Source organism: Oncorhynchus mykiss, chromosome 17, assembly GCF_057628025.1.
Source record: "Oncorhynchus mykiss isolate SJ-2025 chromosome 17, ASM5762802v1, whole genome shotgun sequence".
NCBI classification, from domain to species: domain Eukaryota; kingdom Metazoa; phylum Chordata; class Actinopteri; order Salmoniformes; family Salmonidae; genus Oncorhynchus; species Oncorhynchus mykiss.
This window is the reverse complement of record NC_143038.1, coordinates 52961949-52979739: the sequence shown is the minus strand read 5'-3', so window position 1 is coordinate 52979739 and position 17791 is coordinate 52961949. Positions and strand designations below refer to the sequence as shown.

At 43.9% G+C, this 17791-nt stretch overlaps 1 protein-coding gene across 2 annotated transcripts in view; it reads left to right on the top strand.

Annotated features, from left to right (window-relative positions):
* Positions 1–17791, top strand: part of LOC110494485 (protein FAM107B) — a 52280-nt gene that overhangs the window by 13227 nt on the left and 21262 nt on the right. Inside the window, exon 2 of one of the 2 annotated variants that reach the window (XM_036950542.2) lies at positions 5077–5149. In XM_036950542.2, the coding sequence (XP_036806437.1) occupies positions 5077–5149 (73 nt within the window). Of the gene's footprint in view, positions 1–5076; positions 5150–6310; positions 6600–17791 lie in introns of those variants that run through there. The other variant, XM_021569592.3, reaches the window with a different exon arrangement.

Here is a 17791-nt window from a genome sequence, read left to right as displayed (position 1 = left end):
ACACAGAAATATTGGACATGTTGAACTCTGTTATGGTGGTGATTTGACAAAATTACAATCATGGTCTTGAATTGGACTCTCATTTTTCTGGTCTCTGTCTTGCCTCGGTCTCGAACCCCTCGTCCCCCTCCTGGTCTTGGTCTTGAATTGGTCTTGCTTTAGGTGGTCTCGAACACAACACTGATGTGACCTACAGGGGCCCAGCTGCAGATTTATAGGACCAGATGGTGTTTGTGTTTACCTGCATGGCCCTGTCCTCATAACAAGCTCTTCTGGCTCCACCATATAGGACATTATACTGAAAACAGGTCAAATCCCTCAGAGATCTGTTTATTCACTGAAGCATATGGTTAGTGCCCGACAATTACATGACCTGAAATGGTACTGTAGCTGTAATGAGCTTAGTTATCTTTAGCGTGCCTTGCTCTGAAGTTAATTACTGCCACCACGATCTGTAGAGAGCAGAGAAGTATACCTGTTTCTCCACTAGGTGGCAGACTCAACTCAATTTGATCATGTAAGAATCTGAATCAGTACCATTGGGTTTATTGTGTGTTGTTGTTGAGTGTGTGTGTGTGTGTGTGTGTGTGTGTGTGTGTGTGTGTGTGTGTGTGTGTGTGTGTGTGTGTGTGTATCGTGCATGTTAAAGCCTGTTGCAGGAAAGGGAACGCTTTGTAGTTTACAAGGCCTCCCAGATCTGAATGTTACATCTTAAAACCATCTGTAAAACATTGTGTCCTGTCTAAGTGCATTACTTTTCCTTCCTGGAGGGTAGCTGGAATAGTGGAACATGGTTCATGTTGAGCTGTGATGACCTGTGGTGCAGAATCTGCCTTCCTGAGATTAAAGACAGGGGGAGGTGAGAGTGACTAATGTACTGGCCTGAGGTGGGCACTGTCCCTAAGAACTGATCTTGGATCCGCTTCATGGCATGGTTCCGATCTTTGTTGTGCTGTGACCATCAAAGGCTGGGATTCAATCCGACCGGCAGTAGATCTGGGGCAGCAGGTAGCCTAGTGGTTAGAGAGTTGGGCCAGTAACTGAAAGGTTGCTAGATTGAATCCCCGCGCTGACAAGTAAAAATCTGTCATTCTGCCTCTGATCAAGGAAGTTAACCCACTGTTCCTAGGCAGTCATTGTAAATAAGAATTTGTTCTAAACTGACTTGCCTAGTTAAATAAATAAAAAAATAAAAATACAAATCTGCGTTACAGCGCACTTGGCATTTAACGGTAATTTCCAATTGAGCCGACATATGCAGCATTTAATGTGATTGCAGTCTCCGTGAATGTGGGAACATTGTCTTATAGACTTATTTAGGAAAAGATAAGGACAGAGAGGGGCATGGAAAAGTGTATTTAGTAGCGCAGACACATGCTGGTGACAGGCCCTTCAGCAGTGTACAACATGGTCAGTGTTTCAGTTTGCCCACTGATTACTTCAGTTAGGATTTGGAAAAGCTATGTTAGTTCCTTGGTAAGTCAGGATCTACATGAGGTTTGTTTTGGGTTGCTAACTGGGTCTCTATTTACAGGGTCCTGACTGTTTTTGTTTAATGAAAACTTGGGGTGGGATTCAAACCGATCATGCTTTGCACCTTTTAAATAAACAATGCATTTTTTATGGTGAGTGAGCGTTGCGCCTTTTCCTTTTCAATGTCTTACTACAGGTGTCAGGTTCTAAATCTGCATTTTGGAGAGTATGTCAAGCCAACAATCTCTGGGGCAGTAGTTCCCTCTGTCTCATCTAATGGTAGTGTCCTGAATGCCACTGACAAGCTCTCTGCTTTTACTGCGCTTTCATCTCACTAGGAGAGCACTACGTTAAGGGGCCCATATGACTCAGGGGGGCGTAAAACAGAAACGGTTGGTGAAGGCTGTCACCGACATGTGTCTGTTTGCTCTGACCACTGCTGCTAAAAAAATACATTGAAACCTAAATAATATTTCAGTGAGTGTGGGTTTTACGTTCTCATTGGGGACAATAAAACGTCAAAATCCCGTATGTAGGGAACAGTGTACTGTACTGAGGCAGTGTCAGCTACAAGACTTGATTTTGTAATTAGAGAAATATATATTTACATGTATTTATTTATATCCATGGTTGAAATTACTCGTGTTGACACAGTGTCCAATATTAAAATATTCAGTAAGACTCTATTCAAAGGGATAATCCAAACATAATCATAACTTTGTGTAATTATCATGATATACTCACATTTTGTGTGGGTGCATGTGTGCCTGCATACATGTTTGCGTATGTGTAACTGAGTGCTTAACTGGGCGTGAGCGGGTAATCAGGCAATATCAAAGTTATGGTTAAGGTGCGGGTTCAAGTTAGAGTTAGTAGTTGGAAGGTGCATTGCTTGTGTACTTTTCTAGCAACCCTACTCTCCTGTCCACGGCCTCTGCTAACAGCCTGTGTCGTCTGGGTAACCTGACTACCCTGAGGGGTGAAACCAGAGCACCAGATCACCGGATCAGGGTCCAAATTGATTTGACAAAAAAAGGCCAAACCTCTTTGTCTCACCCCTTATTATAGGGTTAGAGGTATAGAATCACTTTCTGAGTCTGCTTAATAAAACATGAGGGAAATCAAACAGGACTCTGATTGGAAAGGTCAAATGACCACTAATGGTAATGAGACACTGGGCCAGGGAAAAACACAACACAACAAACACATTCTAAACCCAGGTCAGCCAGCCTGCACAGTAGGGACTTGGTCCAGTGCTTCCAGAGCGGATTTAGACCAGGAATCCTCCAACTGGGATTTCTGGAAAGTTAGCAGAATTTTGCAGCCCTACTGAGACCTGTTTGGATTTAAATGTCCACTTACAGAAGCAAGCCACAAACCAGAACTGTTTGGATTTGATGGTCCACTTACAGAGACAAGCCATGAACCAGACCTGTTTGGATTTGATTGTCCACTTGCAGAGGCAAGCCACGAACCTTGATACACTCCTGGGGCAGGAAAATTAAGAGGATAAAGTTATGGACACTCATAATCACCGAGATCAATACGGACCTTCTTGTTCTTTATTCACACAGCTCATAGACGTTGTGAGGTGACTCATCAATGAGAGAGGGGTTTATGCAGTGTGGCTGTAAATATGGAGTTTTTATTCCCTCTAAGCTCATTTAAAACTTGACTCAAGTGTTATTAGAACAGGCTTTGCTTCTTATATCTTCTTAGTGAGCCCCTGGTAATCATAATACTGCTTAGAGCAACTACGTTGTACTTTAAAGCAACGAGAGAGAGCATGAATATTAGGAGCAATGTGTTGTAGAAAAAATTGATTATTTACATTATTACTATTACATTTTACACAACATACATGTATTCCATTTACCAGTTAAAAAAACTAGTCTCTAGACATTATCATGACTGAAGCCTCTATTTTGATCATGTTAGAAAAAATAACATGCATAATAGTACATGATACAATCAACAGAGTTTAGGTATTTTCCATGTGAGGTCATCTATTATTCATGTTTGTTGCTGTTTGTCATATTTACAGAACATTTTTAGAGTACATGAGGAACACCCTGTCCCAACACAGTGACAGAGACACATTTAGGAGAAAGAGATCATTCATTAAAACACTGCCCTCCCCAAACCTCCATTCCCCCAAACTCTCCATTTCCATGCACGACACAGAATTTACCCTATACCCCACCAGTGGATTAACAGAAATGCCCCCACCCCCAGTAATGCCAGGGAGGTAGGGGATGGGGGGGACTCAAGACAGTAAGGGCCTTGTCACCAAACCAAGCCTGAGAAAGCCTCTCCTAGCAACCGTAGACGGCAACACAATATCCTTTCACACAGCCGAGAGGGCGTCCAAAAGGCCCTTTGAATGGAGCTCAGCTCACCCCTGTGAAGAGGCTGTGCTGCAAGGCTTCAGTATGGACAACCAGGCCTCTGGGGCCCTGTCAGAGAGAGAGGGATAAGGAGGATGGGAGGGGAGGGAGAGAGAGGGAGGGAGAGAGAGAGAGAGAGAGAGAGAAAGAGGGGGAGGGAGGGAGGGAGAGAGAGAGAGGGGGAGGAGCAGTAACAGAAGGGTTGTAGAGGTATGGGGAAGAGGAGGGATACAGGTGAGGAGGAGAAGAGAGAGAGGATGGAGGAGGAGGATAAACAGGAAGGGATGTGGTGAGCAGAAGGAAAGGGGGAGGAGCAGTAACAGAAGGGGTGTAGAGGTATGGGGAAGAGGAGGGATACAGGTGAGGAGGAGAAGGGAGAGAGGATGGAGGAGGAGGATAAACAGGAAGGGATGTGGTGAGCAGAAGGAAAGGGGGAGGAGCAGTAACAGAAGGGGTGTAGAAGTATTGGGAAGAGGAGGGATACAGGTGTGGAGGAGAAGGGAGAGAGGATGGAGGAGGAGGATGAACAGGAAGGGATGTGGGGAGCAGAAGGAAAGGGGGAGGAGCAGTAACAGAAGGGTTGTAGAGGTATGGGGAAGAGGAGGGATACAGGTGAGGAGGAGAAGGGAGAGAGGATGGAGGAGGAGGATGAACAGGAAGGGATGTGGGGAGCAGAAGGAAAGGGGAGGAGCAGTAACAGAAGGGGTGTAGAGGTATGGGGAAGAGGAGGGATACAGGTGAGGAGGAGAAGGGAGAGAGGATGGAGGAGGAGGATGAACAGGAAGGGATGTGGGGAGCAGAAGGAAAGGGGGAGGAGCAGTAACAGAAGGGGTGTAGAGGTATGAGGAAGAGGAAGAGGAGGGATACAGGTGAGGAGGAGAAGGGAGAGAGGATGGAGGAGGAGGATGATGAGAGGAATGGATAGAAGTAAAATTAGTAAGAGGAGTAGAAGTGAGAGAGATAGCAGAAGAATGGAAGGGTGAGAGGGCCAGTTTAATGCCTGCTGCCACTGTGTGCCAGTGGCCTTTAGCTGTTTATAGCCCCCAAACCGGTAATGTCCATTTAAAATCAATGAGGAGACACTAATGACATCACAAGCATGCTGGGCGGATGTGAGAAATGGCAATGATCAGGGTCTGATGTATCGTCTGAACCCATTTCTATTTCTCTCCCATCCCTCCCATCTCTCTCTATTCTTCTTTCCCTCTCTCTACAGAAGACGTATAACATCAACCAACAGCAGCAGCAGCAGCAGTGTGTGAAAAACGGAAAGCACAGGAATGGCAGAGGTACGTCTGGCCCTCTCCGGTTACTGTCTCATGGAACAATAACATGCCTGGGAAGTAAAGCCAAGCAACTCTGAGTTACCATCTTGTTACCATCTTGTGTTATTACTGCCTCTCATTGTACACAGCGGAGTAATGGACCTGGCCCTCCAATCACTGTGACCATACCAGCCAGGTAGAGGTACTTCCGCACACTTGGCACGTTTGGCTGTCCACTGGTCTGGTTACACTGTAAAAAAAAAAACGTTTTTTAAAGGGCCCAAAGCATCCAGTAAGAACCTTAAGAGTCTTAAAAGAGTCTTACAATTTAGTGCCTGTGCTAACATGATAAACTCTGATTACGTTGATTTTGTGAAAGGGATTTCGTGGTACTTGACATAAACTAAAGTGTCCAACTTTGAGATCAACATGTCTTGGAGAGTTTTCATCAGAGTGCTGAAGAGATTTACATTTCTTCCTAATCCCATGTCTTACTTTGTTGACAAATTTTGGATATTTTTTATCAAAAGCATTATTTATAACTAACAAATAAGTCAGTGAACACCTTGTCACTTGTCACTCAGTTATTTTCTATACTGGTAAGTGCACCTCTCTTTGTCAGGAAAAAAATATCACATTGATACTGACATCCCTCTGACTAATTGCAGGCTAGCTCATAATCTCTATCTAGCTAACACTGTATACATTCTACATCCCCTTAAAGCAGAGGAATTGGGAAAGCCATGTGTAGATGAACAGCCCAGTGTGCTCTCTCCCAGTACTGCCAGCCTGGCTACTGTACTACACTGCTGAGTATGAAAGCGCCCAGATGATTTATGGTTAATATGAGCATTAGGCGAGAGAGCTTAAGCCTTCTGCTAATCCTACCAGCTACAGACCACTGAGGATCAGAGAGAGGGAGAGAGAGAGGAGTGAGAGTGTGAGTGAGAGAGAGGGGATAGATTGGAAGATTGAGAGAGAAAAGAGAGGGAAGGAAAAAATAAAGAAAGAAAGAAAGAATGGAGGAGAGAACTAGAGAGATTGAGAGTAGGGGAGAGAGGGAAAGTGAGAGCATAGAGAAAAAGACAAAAGAAAAAGAGGGAGAGAGAGTATCTAACAGCAGGCTAGAGACAGAGGGGAGAGGCAATAGATAGAGTAATAATATTAGAGCTAAAGAGTGAGAGAGAGAGAGAGAGAGAGAGAGAGAGAGAGAGAGAGAGAGTGTGAGGGGTGTGAGAGAGGGAGGGGCGGGCAGTGGAATGCCTGGGGGTCATGTGACTGTTTACTCTAGCCTGGGCAGAGAAGCATGCTTAAAGGAGTGCTGAAGCAGGACACACAGATTACACCCGGACACAGAGAGAGGGAGACAGACAGACAGACACCAAGAGAGGCATGGCACAGAGAGTCACCCACAGTCACAGCCTGTTCCCTTCTGGCCAGGCTGAGAGGACCAGGGACGTACTGGTCAAGTCAGGTAAGACCCATGCAGAGCTATGCTCCACTCTGTCACTATGACAGAACAGCAGGGCTGACACATAGGCTTCAGCAGAAGCCAGATTTTGCAGGACAGTGTTTAATATGTTATAGGCTCTGTTTATTTATGGGAAAGGGAAATTGTGCAAGTAGAGAGAAGGTGAGGGAACAGGAGGGAACTTTGTAGATACTAGATGTTGTTATCTGCTACAATTGTCTCTACTTATGGGGGAGAAGGTATTTTAGACATATTTAGGAGGGCTCATTGTTTGGGCCTGGAACAGACAAACATGAACTGAAATGTACTGTACATATATGTGTACTTGAGACACAGAGAGCATCAGGGGGCGGCAGGGGCGGCAGGGTAGCAGGCGGCACCTGGGGCGGCTGGGTAGCCTAGTGGTTAGAGCATTGGGCTAGTAACCGGAAGGTTGCAAGCTCAAATCCCCAAGCTGACAAGGTACAAATCTGTTGTTCTGCCCCTGAACAGGCAGTTAACCCACTGTTCCTAGGCCGTCATTGAAAATAAGAATTTGTTCTTAACTGACTTGCCTAGTTAATAAATAAAGGTAGAAAAAAAAAAGATCAGTTTCATAGAAAAATCCACTGAGGACATGTCTATAACGTATGCATTGGTACAGCAGCACAGATTGTCATGTTAACAGTTTGGGAACGATGTGCTGGACACACCAAGGTATCACCAGGCACAATGACTTCACATAGCAAGAATAATTCAGATAATGTAATTATAATGCTTAAGCAGGATTTGCTTGTTTTGTACTCTTGAATCTTGGGACACTACATGTTCTTTGTGTAGAAGAGCCATCTGTCCTTCAATTGGACAATACAGGACCACTTACAGTTGAAGTCAGAAGTTTACATACACCTTAGCCAAATACATTTAAACTCAGTTTTTCACAATTCCTGACATTTAATCATAGTAAAGAATTCCCTGTCTTAGGTCAGTTAGGATCACCACTATTTAAGAATGTGAAATGTCACTATAATAGTAGAGAGAATTATTTATTTCAGCTTTTATTTCTTTCATCACATTCCCAGCTGGTCAGATGTTTACATACACTCAATTAGTATTTGGTAGCATTGCCTTTAAATTGTTTAACTTGGGTCAAACGTTTCGGGAAGCCTCCCACAAGCTTCCCACAATAAGTTGGGTGAATTTTGGCCCATTCCTCCTAACAGAGCTGGTGTAACTGATTCAGGTTTGTTGTCTTCTTGCTCGCACACGCTTTTCAGTTTTGCCCACATATTTTATATGGGATTGAGGTCAGGGCTTTGTGATGGCCACTCCAATACCTTGACTTTGTTGCCCTTAAGCCATTTGCCACAAACTTTGGAAGTATGCTTGGGGTCATTGTCTATTTGGAAGACCCATTTGTGACCAAGCTTTAACTTCCTGACTGATGTCAGGGGTGGCAGGGTAGCTTAGTGGTTAGAGCATTAGACTAGTAACTGAAAGTTTGCAAGATCAAATCCCCAAGCTGACAAGGTAAAAATCTATTGTTCTACCCCTGAACAAGACAGTTAGCACACTGTTCCTAGGCTGTCATTGAAAATAAGAATGTGTTCTTAACTGAGTTGCCCAGTTAAATAAATAAAAATGTCTTGAGATGTTGCTTCAAAATAGCCTCATGATGCCATCTATTTTGTGAAGTGCACCAGTCACTCCTGCAGCAAAGCACCCCCACAACATGATGCTACCACCCCCGTGTTTCACGGTTGGGATGGTGTTCTTTGGCTTGCAAGCCTCCCCCTTTTTCCTCCAAACATAACGATTGTCATTATGGCCAAACACTTCTATTTTTGTTTCATTAGACCAGAGGACAATTCTCCAAAAAGTACGATCTTTGTCCCCATGTGCAGTTACAGACCTTTGTCTGGCTTTTTATGGCGGTTTTGGAGCAGTGCCTTCTTCCTTGCTGAGCGGCCTTTCAGGTTATGTCGGTATAGGATTAATTTTATTGTGGATATAGATACTTTTGTACCTGTTTCCTCCAGCATCTTCACAAGGTCCTTTGCTGTTGTTCTGGGATTGATTTGCACTTTTTGCACCAAAGTACATTCATCTCTAGGAGATAGAATGCGTCTCCTTCCTGAGCGGTATTTTTTTATTTTATTTTACCTTTATTTAACTAGGCAAGTCAGTTAAGAACCAATTCTTATTTTCAATGACGGCCTAGGAACAGTGGGTTAACTGCCTGTTCAGGGGCAGAACGACAGATTTGTACCTTGTCAGCTCGGTATGACAGCTGCGTGGTCCCATTGTGTTTATACTTGCGTACTATTGTCTGTACAGATACACGTGGTACCTTCAGATGTTTGGAAATTGCTCCCAAGGATGATCCAGACTTGTGGAGGTCTGCAATTGTTTTTCTGAGATCTTGGCTGATTTCTTTTGATTTTACCATGATGTCAATCAAAGAGGCACTTCGTTTGAAGGTATGCCTTGAAATACATCCACAGGTACACCTCCTTTTGACTCAAATGATGTCAATTAGCCTATCAGAAGCTTCTAAAGCCATGATATTATGTTCTGGAATTTTCCAAGCTGTTTAAAGGCACAGTCAACTTAATGTATGTTAACTTCTGAACCACTGGAATTGTGATACAGTGAATTATAAGTGAAATAATTTGTCTGTAAACAATTGTTGGAAAAAATACTTGTGTATACACAAAGTAGATGTCCTAACACTTGTCAAAACTATAGTTTGTTAACAAGAAATTTGTGGAGTGGTTGAAAAACTAGTTTTAATGACTCCACCCTAAGTGTATGTAGATTTCCGACTTCAACTGTATGTGCATTTTAAACTGATCAATGGCAGCTCTGTTGTCATATGTCTCAAACTTATTGAGCCACATTTCGCAAATTATGTGTGTTCACTTGCAGTATCTGGATGTCTTATTTATTTAAATAGTATAACACCGGGTTCACCTCTGTGGTATGGCTGAGTTGTGATCAAGTCAAATAAACTGTGCTGCCTGCCGGACATGTTTGAACAGTTATTAGGAGATTGTGACTGACTGTCCTGAGTACAGAAACAGTCAAATACTGTACTTAAACAAGCACACCATGTACTGGGGTCCCTTATTCAAGCAGCATGTCTGTACTGTTCTGTCTGTATAACATTCATTCAATTCCATGAAGTTTACTGTATGTTCTGTATGATTCTGATGGCATGTCTGGTTAGTGGCCTAACGTGCGTCCTCGTTGGCTTCTGCTGTTATGTTAGACCCTTGCCTATTTGAATGATAATGACTTCATGGAGCCTCAGTCTGAATTTCATGGTGTGTCAACAATCTGTATTCACAGTGTATTCTGGGAAAACAACTCCCCCGCCCTGTCCCTTGGGAGACTGGGTGCTTTGGTCATCTTAGGGGCTAAGCCTGCGTTGCCATGACGACAACCAGTGTTCTATTTGTATACAATCTGAGAACCCTTTCACTCTCAGATTTTTCCTCCCAAGGTGCATAGCGTCATACAATGAGACAAGAATTAAATCATTTCCCTACCCATCTGCATTCACCTGTTGGGGTAACAGTGAAGTAAATATCACATAACAAATGTGAATGTGCTTTGGCAAAAGTCAAAAGGAAATAGTTGGTTGACAGACCCAGCTATTTCACCATCATTTCCCATACTCATTTATAATCAAACAATGTGTAGCCTGCTTTGACTCCAATAACCACTTACTCAGAATATGCAAACAGAACCTAATAGTGACATTATAAAGCATTTCAAAGAACAAACAGCGACTCAAATGGCATATTACCTTAAAATGGTTTACTGCAAAGATTGTGGGATAATGAAGATTGAAAAGGCTCCTGTTTCTCTAGCCACTCTGCTGTAGCCTGAGCCTCATACCCTGTCATAGACACCCAGAGGAAAATATGATTTGCCATACTCCTCCAGGGTTATAAGAGATCCATCTAAATGCATTGTGCCAATGTAACTGGATGATGGACTCAGTGCACACAGATATTACTAACTTACCCAGGGTGCACTGAGATGACATCTAGCATGTCCTAAATGTCAAATCAATACAACCACAGCCAGGATTATATGACTCAAGAACTACCGAATTATCGTACGTCTGTCTCTTATGTGACTAGGGTTGCAAGGGGAGGGTATTTTACTGGAAATAAACTTTCTACATTTACCAGTAAACTACCAGAAATTTGTAAATGTTCAAGGATTTATGAAATCTATCACATCTAGTGGCCCTTTTGGGAACTTCAGATTTTTACAGTTGTTAGTAATTATCTTTGGTCCTCTACGAAATAATTCAATAAGATTAGAAAACAACTAATAGAATTACAAAGCTGTAAAACATTATCCTAAATATAAACCATGAATTTAGTGAATACCATTTGTATTTAATATGAGTCTTTCAGCATGAAACATAAAAAATATACACAATTTTATTTATTTTTGTAAGGACAGATGCTGGGAGACAAGAAGCAAGTACAGGGAGGGAACGTTTAATAAATAACCGACATGAAATAAACAAGGACAGCATCTTGACTGGAAGCATAACGTCAATAATGCTGACACGGGGATCAAACCGAGGAACAGACAGATATAGGATTGGCAAAGTAATGGAGTCCAGGTGAGTCCAAAGATGTGCTGGTGCGCGTAACGATGGTGACAGGTGTGCGTAATAATGGTGTCGTGTCTTTACAATCATTAACTGAAGACTTTTAGTTTTTTTATCAAAGATTCTCTGTAATTAGCATTTCGTGATTAACTAATCAGGCAAATGTAAATAACTAGGAAGTCGGGGCAAGGAAAATAAGGAAAATATTCAGATTACAAAGTTTTCCTAGTACAACTTTTCAGATATTTGAATATCTGATCAATTAGTCTTCTTAATTAATGAATTATTAATTTTACCTCACGTTAGTCTCATTCCAAACGTCGTAAATTGTTGGCTATCTGCACGAACCAAGTCTTTACTATGAGTCATCCATACATCAATTGTCTTAAATCATTTATTTACTAACTTAGTAATTCACAGAAATGCATAAACAAACAGTAGATAGTTATAAAGAAATGATAACGGAGTTTCCCTAGTGGGATAAACCGGCATCGTGGCTTGGTGTACAAAAGGGAAGTGGGGGTCGACTGAGATAAGACAACACACAGTTGATAATTATAGCAATTGAAATGCTAATCATTTGCACATGAACGCTCACTCATTCGGGAACAATTGCAATCAATCAATATATTTACGCTCAGTGTGTCGTCGGGATCTCCACTGAAAAGTTTGTTTCTGTTGGAGAGTTTGTCCTCCCTCTCTGTCGTGGTTAGAATGGATAGTTCAGAGTGACATTCATTCATGTCATTATAGAATAGATGGTTCGGCGGTTGTCGGTCTTCGCGTTCAATGATACCGAATTCCTAGCTGCAGACTAGTAATTAATATCAAAGACTTGTTCTTATTCTGTCGGTATCGATAGTCTAAGAGTTCAACCATGTGGGATGGTTAAAATATTCAGCAGTCTGGTCTCAAACCTTGGTCCTCTCGTTATCGAGGTAAGCTGGTCTGCAACCTTTGTCCTCTCGTAATTGAGAGCAACATGGTCTGTTGAGAAATTCTCAATGTGGGGGTTTTATTCGGAATTGCAGAAAAAGCTGTCTCATGACGTCAGGTCCTAACTGTGCTCATGGGCGGTCCCAAAATCACATTACACAATTTTACAAACAGTATCATCCTCAGTCATTCATCTTATACAACAATTAGATGTAAACCTCATATCTGAGGCTATTATATAAACAATGTTATGGTAATGTGGCCGTATTGCCTCCCATGAGTTTCACAAAATTGTACCAAACGGACCAGTTCGTAGCTGGATTCTTCACCAATCTTTTATACCTTCTCCAGAACCTAAATGTTGTTCGGACCTCAAGTTCTGTGAGGCGGAAGAAATTCCTTTGTTCTCTTCTATGAAAACTCTACTCTCTCTCTATTCTGTGGCCATGAGGAGATAATCTCCTCCAAGATTTTACGACCTCACTCTGACCACAGCAGCCTGGGTGTAGGAGACAGGGAGAGGGGGATGGGGCTTGCTGTACCCAAAGAGGGAAACGTTATGACAATGGGCAGCCTAGTGCCCTCGAGCACCAGGGATGGGGAGGAGTTGCAGGTGTGACAGTACCCCGCCGCTAGTGGCGCCACCCTGGGTGAGCCTGATGGCCTTGCCGAGACATGAGAGTTGGCTGAGGCGTGGATGCCCGACGAGCCGGCTGAGACGTGGGAGCCCAATGAGTCGGCTGAGATATCGTGTGTGACTAAATAGTTAAAGATCATTACTATAGCTCCTGTCTTGGGCCAATGAGTTTAATTTTGTAAATGCCGGATCTCTATGGCAAGATACATCATTCACTCAAGTTTAGTAAAAATCGTCCCAATACTGTCTGAGATATCGCGCGTTACTAACGAAAAAATTTATGAACGAATGGACGGAGACAGATTTAAAAGTTATTCAAGTATGAATTACCAAATTTACGATAGATTGTCATCGATTTCTGTTAATTACCAAAATGACTGAAGAGTCCGGTAACATTGGTAAACTACAGGTAGCTTTGCAACTCTATATGTGACACTGCATGTCTGTCTTGATCTTTTGAGGGAGTCTTGTCTATTTTTATGAAGGATAAGCAAACATTACACACAGAACTTTGTGGACTTACATTGCATAACAAATGATACAACTGGCCTTCCTTTTATGTTTGTTGCCAGCCTGGTCTCATAGACTAGTCGTAACATAGTAAATGTAAATCCAGGACACTCAAATTAGTATGATATGTAACGTTTGGTATGGTTACATAAGACAGATGGTTACTTAAGTCAAAAACTGAAGTTGGGTGAGAGTATAAAGCGAATCTCTAGCAACCCGAAGGTTGGGAGTTTGAATCTCATCACGGACAACGTTAGCATTTGAGCAACTTTAGCATTTTAGCACATTAGGGTTAGGAAGCACCAGTGACTTGGTCAATAAATAAGTGGTCAGATGCTAATATACAGGACTGTTTTGCTAGCACAGACTGGAATATGTTACGGAATTCTTCCGATGGCATTGAGTACACCACATCAGTCACTGGCATTATAAATAAGTGCATCGATGATGTCGTCCTCACAGTGACTGTATGTACATACCCCAACTAGAAGCCATGGACTACAGGCAACATCCGCTCCTAGCTAAAGGGTAGCGCTGCCGATTTCAAGGACGTGACTCAAGCAGTTTGAAAGAAACCCCGCTACGCCCTCTGATGAACCATCAATACAGGACTAAGATTGAATCGTACTACACCGACTCCAACGCTCGTTGGATGTGGCAGGGCAAGCAAACTATTACTGACTACAAAGGGAAGCACAGCCACGCACTGCCCAGTGACACAAGCCTACCAGACATACTAAACTAATTCTATGCTCGCTTCGAGGCAAATAACACTGAAGCACACTCTCCATAAGCGATGTGAGTAAGACCTTTAAACAGGTCAACACTCACAAGGCCGCAGGGCCAGACGGATTACCAGGACTTGTACTCCGAGCATGCGCTGACCAACTTGCAAGTGTCTTCACTGACATTTTCAACCTGTCCGTGACTGAGTCTGTAATACCAACAAGTTTCAAACAGACCACCATAGTCCCTGTGCCCAAGAACACTAAGGTAACCTGCCTAAATGACTACCGACCCGTAGGAGTCACATATGTAGCCACAAAGTGCTTTGAAAGGCTCACATCAACATCATTATCCCAGAAACCCTAGACCAACTCCAATTTGCATACTGACCCAACAGATCCACAGATGATGCAATTTCTATTGCACTCCACACTGCACTTTCCCACCTGGACAAAAGGAACACCTATGTGAGAATGCTATTCATTGACAACAGTTCAGCGTTCAACACCATAGTGCCCTCAAAGTTCATCTCTAAGCTAAGGACCCTGGGACTAAACACCTCCCTCTGCAACTGGATCCTGGACTTCCTGACAGACCGCCCTCTGGTGGTAAGGGTAGATAATAACACATCTGCCAGGCTGATCCTCAACACGGGGGCCCCTCAGGGGTGCGTGCTCAGTCCCCTCCTGTACTCCCTGTTCACTCATGACTGCATGGCCAGGAACGACTCCAACACCATTATTACATTTTCAGATGACACAACAGTGGTAGGCCTGATCACCGACAACAATGAGACAGCCTATAGGGAGGAGGTCAGAGATCTGGCCATGTGGTGCCAGGATGACAACTGCTCCCTCAAAATTATCAAGACAAAGGAGATGATTGTGGACTACAGGAAAAGGAGGACCGAGCACACCCCCATTGTCATCGACAGGGCGGTAGTGGAGCAGGTTGAGAGCTTCAAGTTCCAGTGTATCCACATTTTTTATTCATTTTTTTAATTTAACCTTTATTTAACCAGGTAAGCTAGTTGAGAACAAGTTCTCATTTGCAACTGCGACCTGGCTAAGATAAAGCATAGCAGTTCGACACATACAACAACACAGAGTTACACTACTTCCGGCGCCAACAGAGATGGCCGCCTCGCTTTGCGTTCCTAGGAAACTATGCAGTTTTATGTTTTTTTTACGTGTTATTTCTTACATTGGTACCCCAGGTCATCTTAGGTTTCATTACATACAGTCGAGAAGAACTACTGAATATAAGAGCAGCGTCAACTCACCATCAGTACGACCAAGAATATGACTTTCGCGAAGCGGATCCTGTGTTCTGCCTTTCACCCAGGACAACGGAATGGATCCCAGCCGGCGACCCAAAAAAACGACTTCGTAAAAGAGGGAAACGAAGCAGTCTTCTGGTCAGACTCCGGAGACGGGCACATCACGCACCACTCCCTAGCATACTTCTCGCCAAAGTCCAGTCTCTTGACAACAAAGTTGATGAAATCCGAGCAAGGGTAGCATTCCAGAGGGACATCAGAGACTGTAACGTTATTTGCTTCACGGAAACATGGCTCACTGGAGAGACGCTATCGGAGTCGGTGCAGCCAGCTGGTTTCTCCATGCATCGCGCCGACAGAAACAAACATCTTTCTGGTAAGAAGAGGGGCGGGGGCGTATGCTTTATGGTTAGCGAGACGTGGTGTGGTCACAACAACATACAGGAACTCAAGTCCTTCTGTTCACCTGATTTAGAACTCCTCACAATCAAATGTTGACCGCATTATCTACCAAGGGAATTCTCTTCGATTATAATCACAGCCGTATATATTCCCCCCCAAGCAGACACATCAATGGCTCTGAACAAACTTTATTTGACTCTTTGCAAACTGGAATCCACATATCCTGAGGCTGCATTCATTGTAGCTGGAGATTTTAACAAGGCTAATCTGAAAACAAGACTCCCTAACTTGTATCAGCATATCGATTGCGCAACCAGGGCTGGCAAAACCTTGGATCATTGCTATTCTAACTTCCGCGATGCATATAAGGCCCTCCCCCGCTCTCCTTTCGGAAAAGCTGACCACGACTCCATTTTGTTGCTCCCTGCCTACAGACAGAAACTAAACAAGAAGCTCCCGCGCTGAGGTCTGTTCAACGCTGGTCCGACCAATCTGATTCCACACTCCAAGACTGCTTCCATAACGTGGACTGGGATATGTTTCGTATTGCGTCAAACAAGAACATTGACGAATACGCTGATTCGGTGAGCGAGTTCATTAGAACGTACATTGAAGATGTCGTTCCCATAGCAACGATTAAAACATTCCCAAACCAGAAACCGTGGATTGATGGCAGCATTCGCGTGAAACTGAAAGCGCAAACCACTTCTTTTAATCAGGGCAAGGTGACCGGAAACATGACCGAATACAAACAGTGTAGCTATTCCCTCCGCAAGGCTATCAAACAAGCTAAGCGTCAATATAGAGACAAAGTAGAATCGCAATTCAACGGCTCAGACACAAGAGGTATGTGGCAGGGTCTACAGTCAATCACGGATTACAAAAAGAAAACCAGCCCAGTCACGGACCAGGATGCCTTGCTCCCAGGCAGACTAAATAACTTTTTTGCCCGCTTTGAGGACAATACAGTGCCACTGACACAGCCCGCAACCAAAACATGCGGACTCTCCTTCACTGCAGCCGAGGTGAGTAAAACATTTAAACGTGTTAACCCTCGCAAGGCTGCAGGCCCAGACGGCATCCCCAGCCGCGCCCTCAGAGCATGCGCAGACCAGCTGGCTGGTGTGTTTACGGACATATTCAATCAATCCCTATCCCAGTCTGCTGTTCCCACATGCTTCAAGAGGGCCACCATTGTTCCTGTTCCCAAGAAAGCTAAGGTAACTGAGCTAAACGACTACCGCCCCGTAGCACTCACTTCCGTCATCATGAAGTGCTTTGAGAGACTAGTCAAGGACCATATCACCTCCACCCTACCTGACACCCTAGATCCACTCCAATTTGCTTACCGCCCAAATAGGTCCACAGACGATGCAATCTCAACCACACTGCACACTGCCCTAACCCATCTGGACAAGAGGAATACCTATGTGAGAATGCTGTTCATCGACTACAGCTCAGCATTTAACACCATAGTACCCTCCAAACTCATCATCAAGCTCGAGACCCTGGGTCTCGACCCCGCCCTGTGCAACTGGGTACTGGACTTCCTGACGGGCCGCCCCCAGGTGGTGAGGGTAGGTAACAACATCTCCACCCCGCTGATCCTCAACACTGGGGCCCCACAAGGGTGCGTTCTGAGCCCTCTCCTGTACTCCCTGTTCACCCACGACTGCGTGGCCACGCACGCCTCCAACTCAATCATCAAGTTTGCGGACGACACAACAGTGGTAGGCTTGATTACCAACAATGACGAGACGGCCTACAGGGAGGAGGTGAGGGCCCTCGGAATGTGGTGTCAGGAAAATAACCTCACACTCAACGTCAACAAAACTAAGGAGATGATTGTGGACTTCAGGAAACAGCAGAGGGAACACCCCCCTATCCATATCGATGGAACAGTAGTGGAGAGAGTAGTAAGTTTTAAGTTCCTCGGCGTACACATCACAGACAAACTGAATTGGTCCACCAACACAGACAGCATCGTGAAGAAGGCGCAGCAGCGCCTCTTCAACCTGAGGAGGCTGAAGAAATTTGGCTTGTCACCAAAAGCACTCACAAACTTCTACAGATGCACAATCGAGAGCATC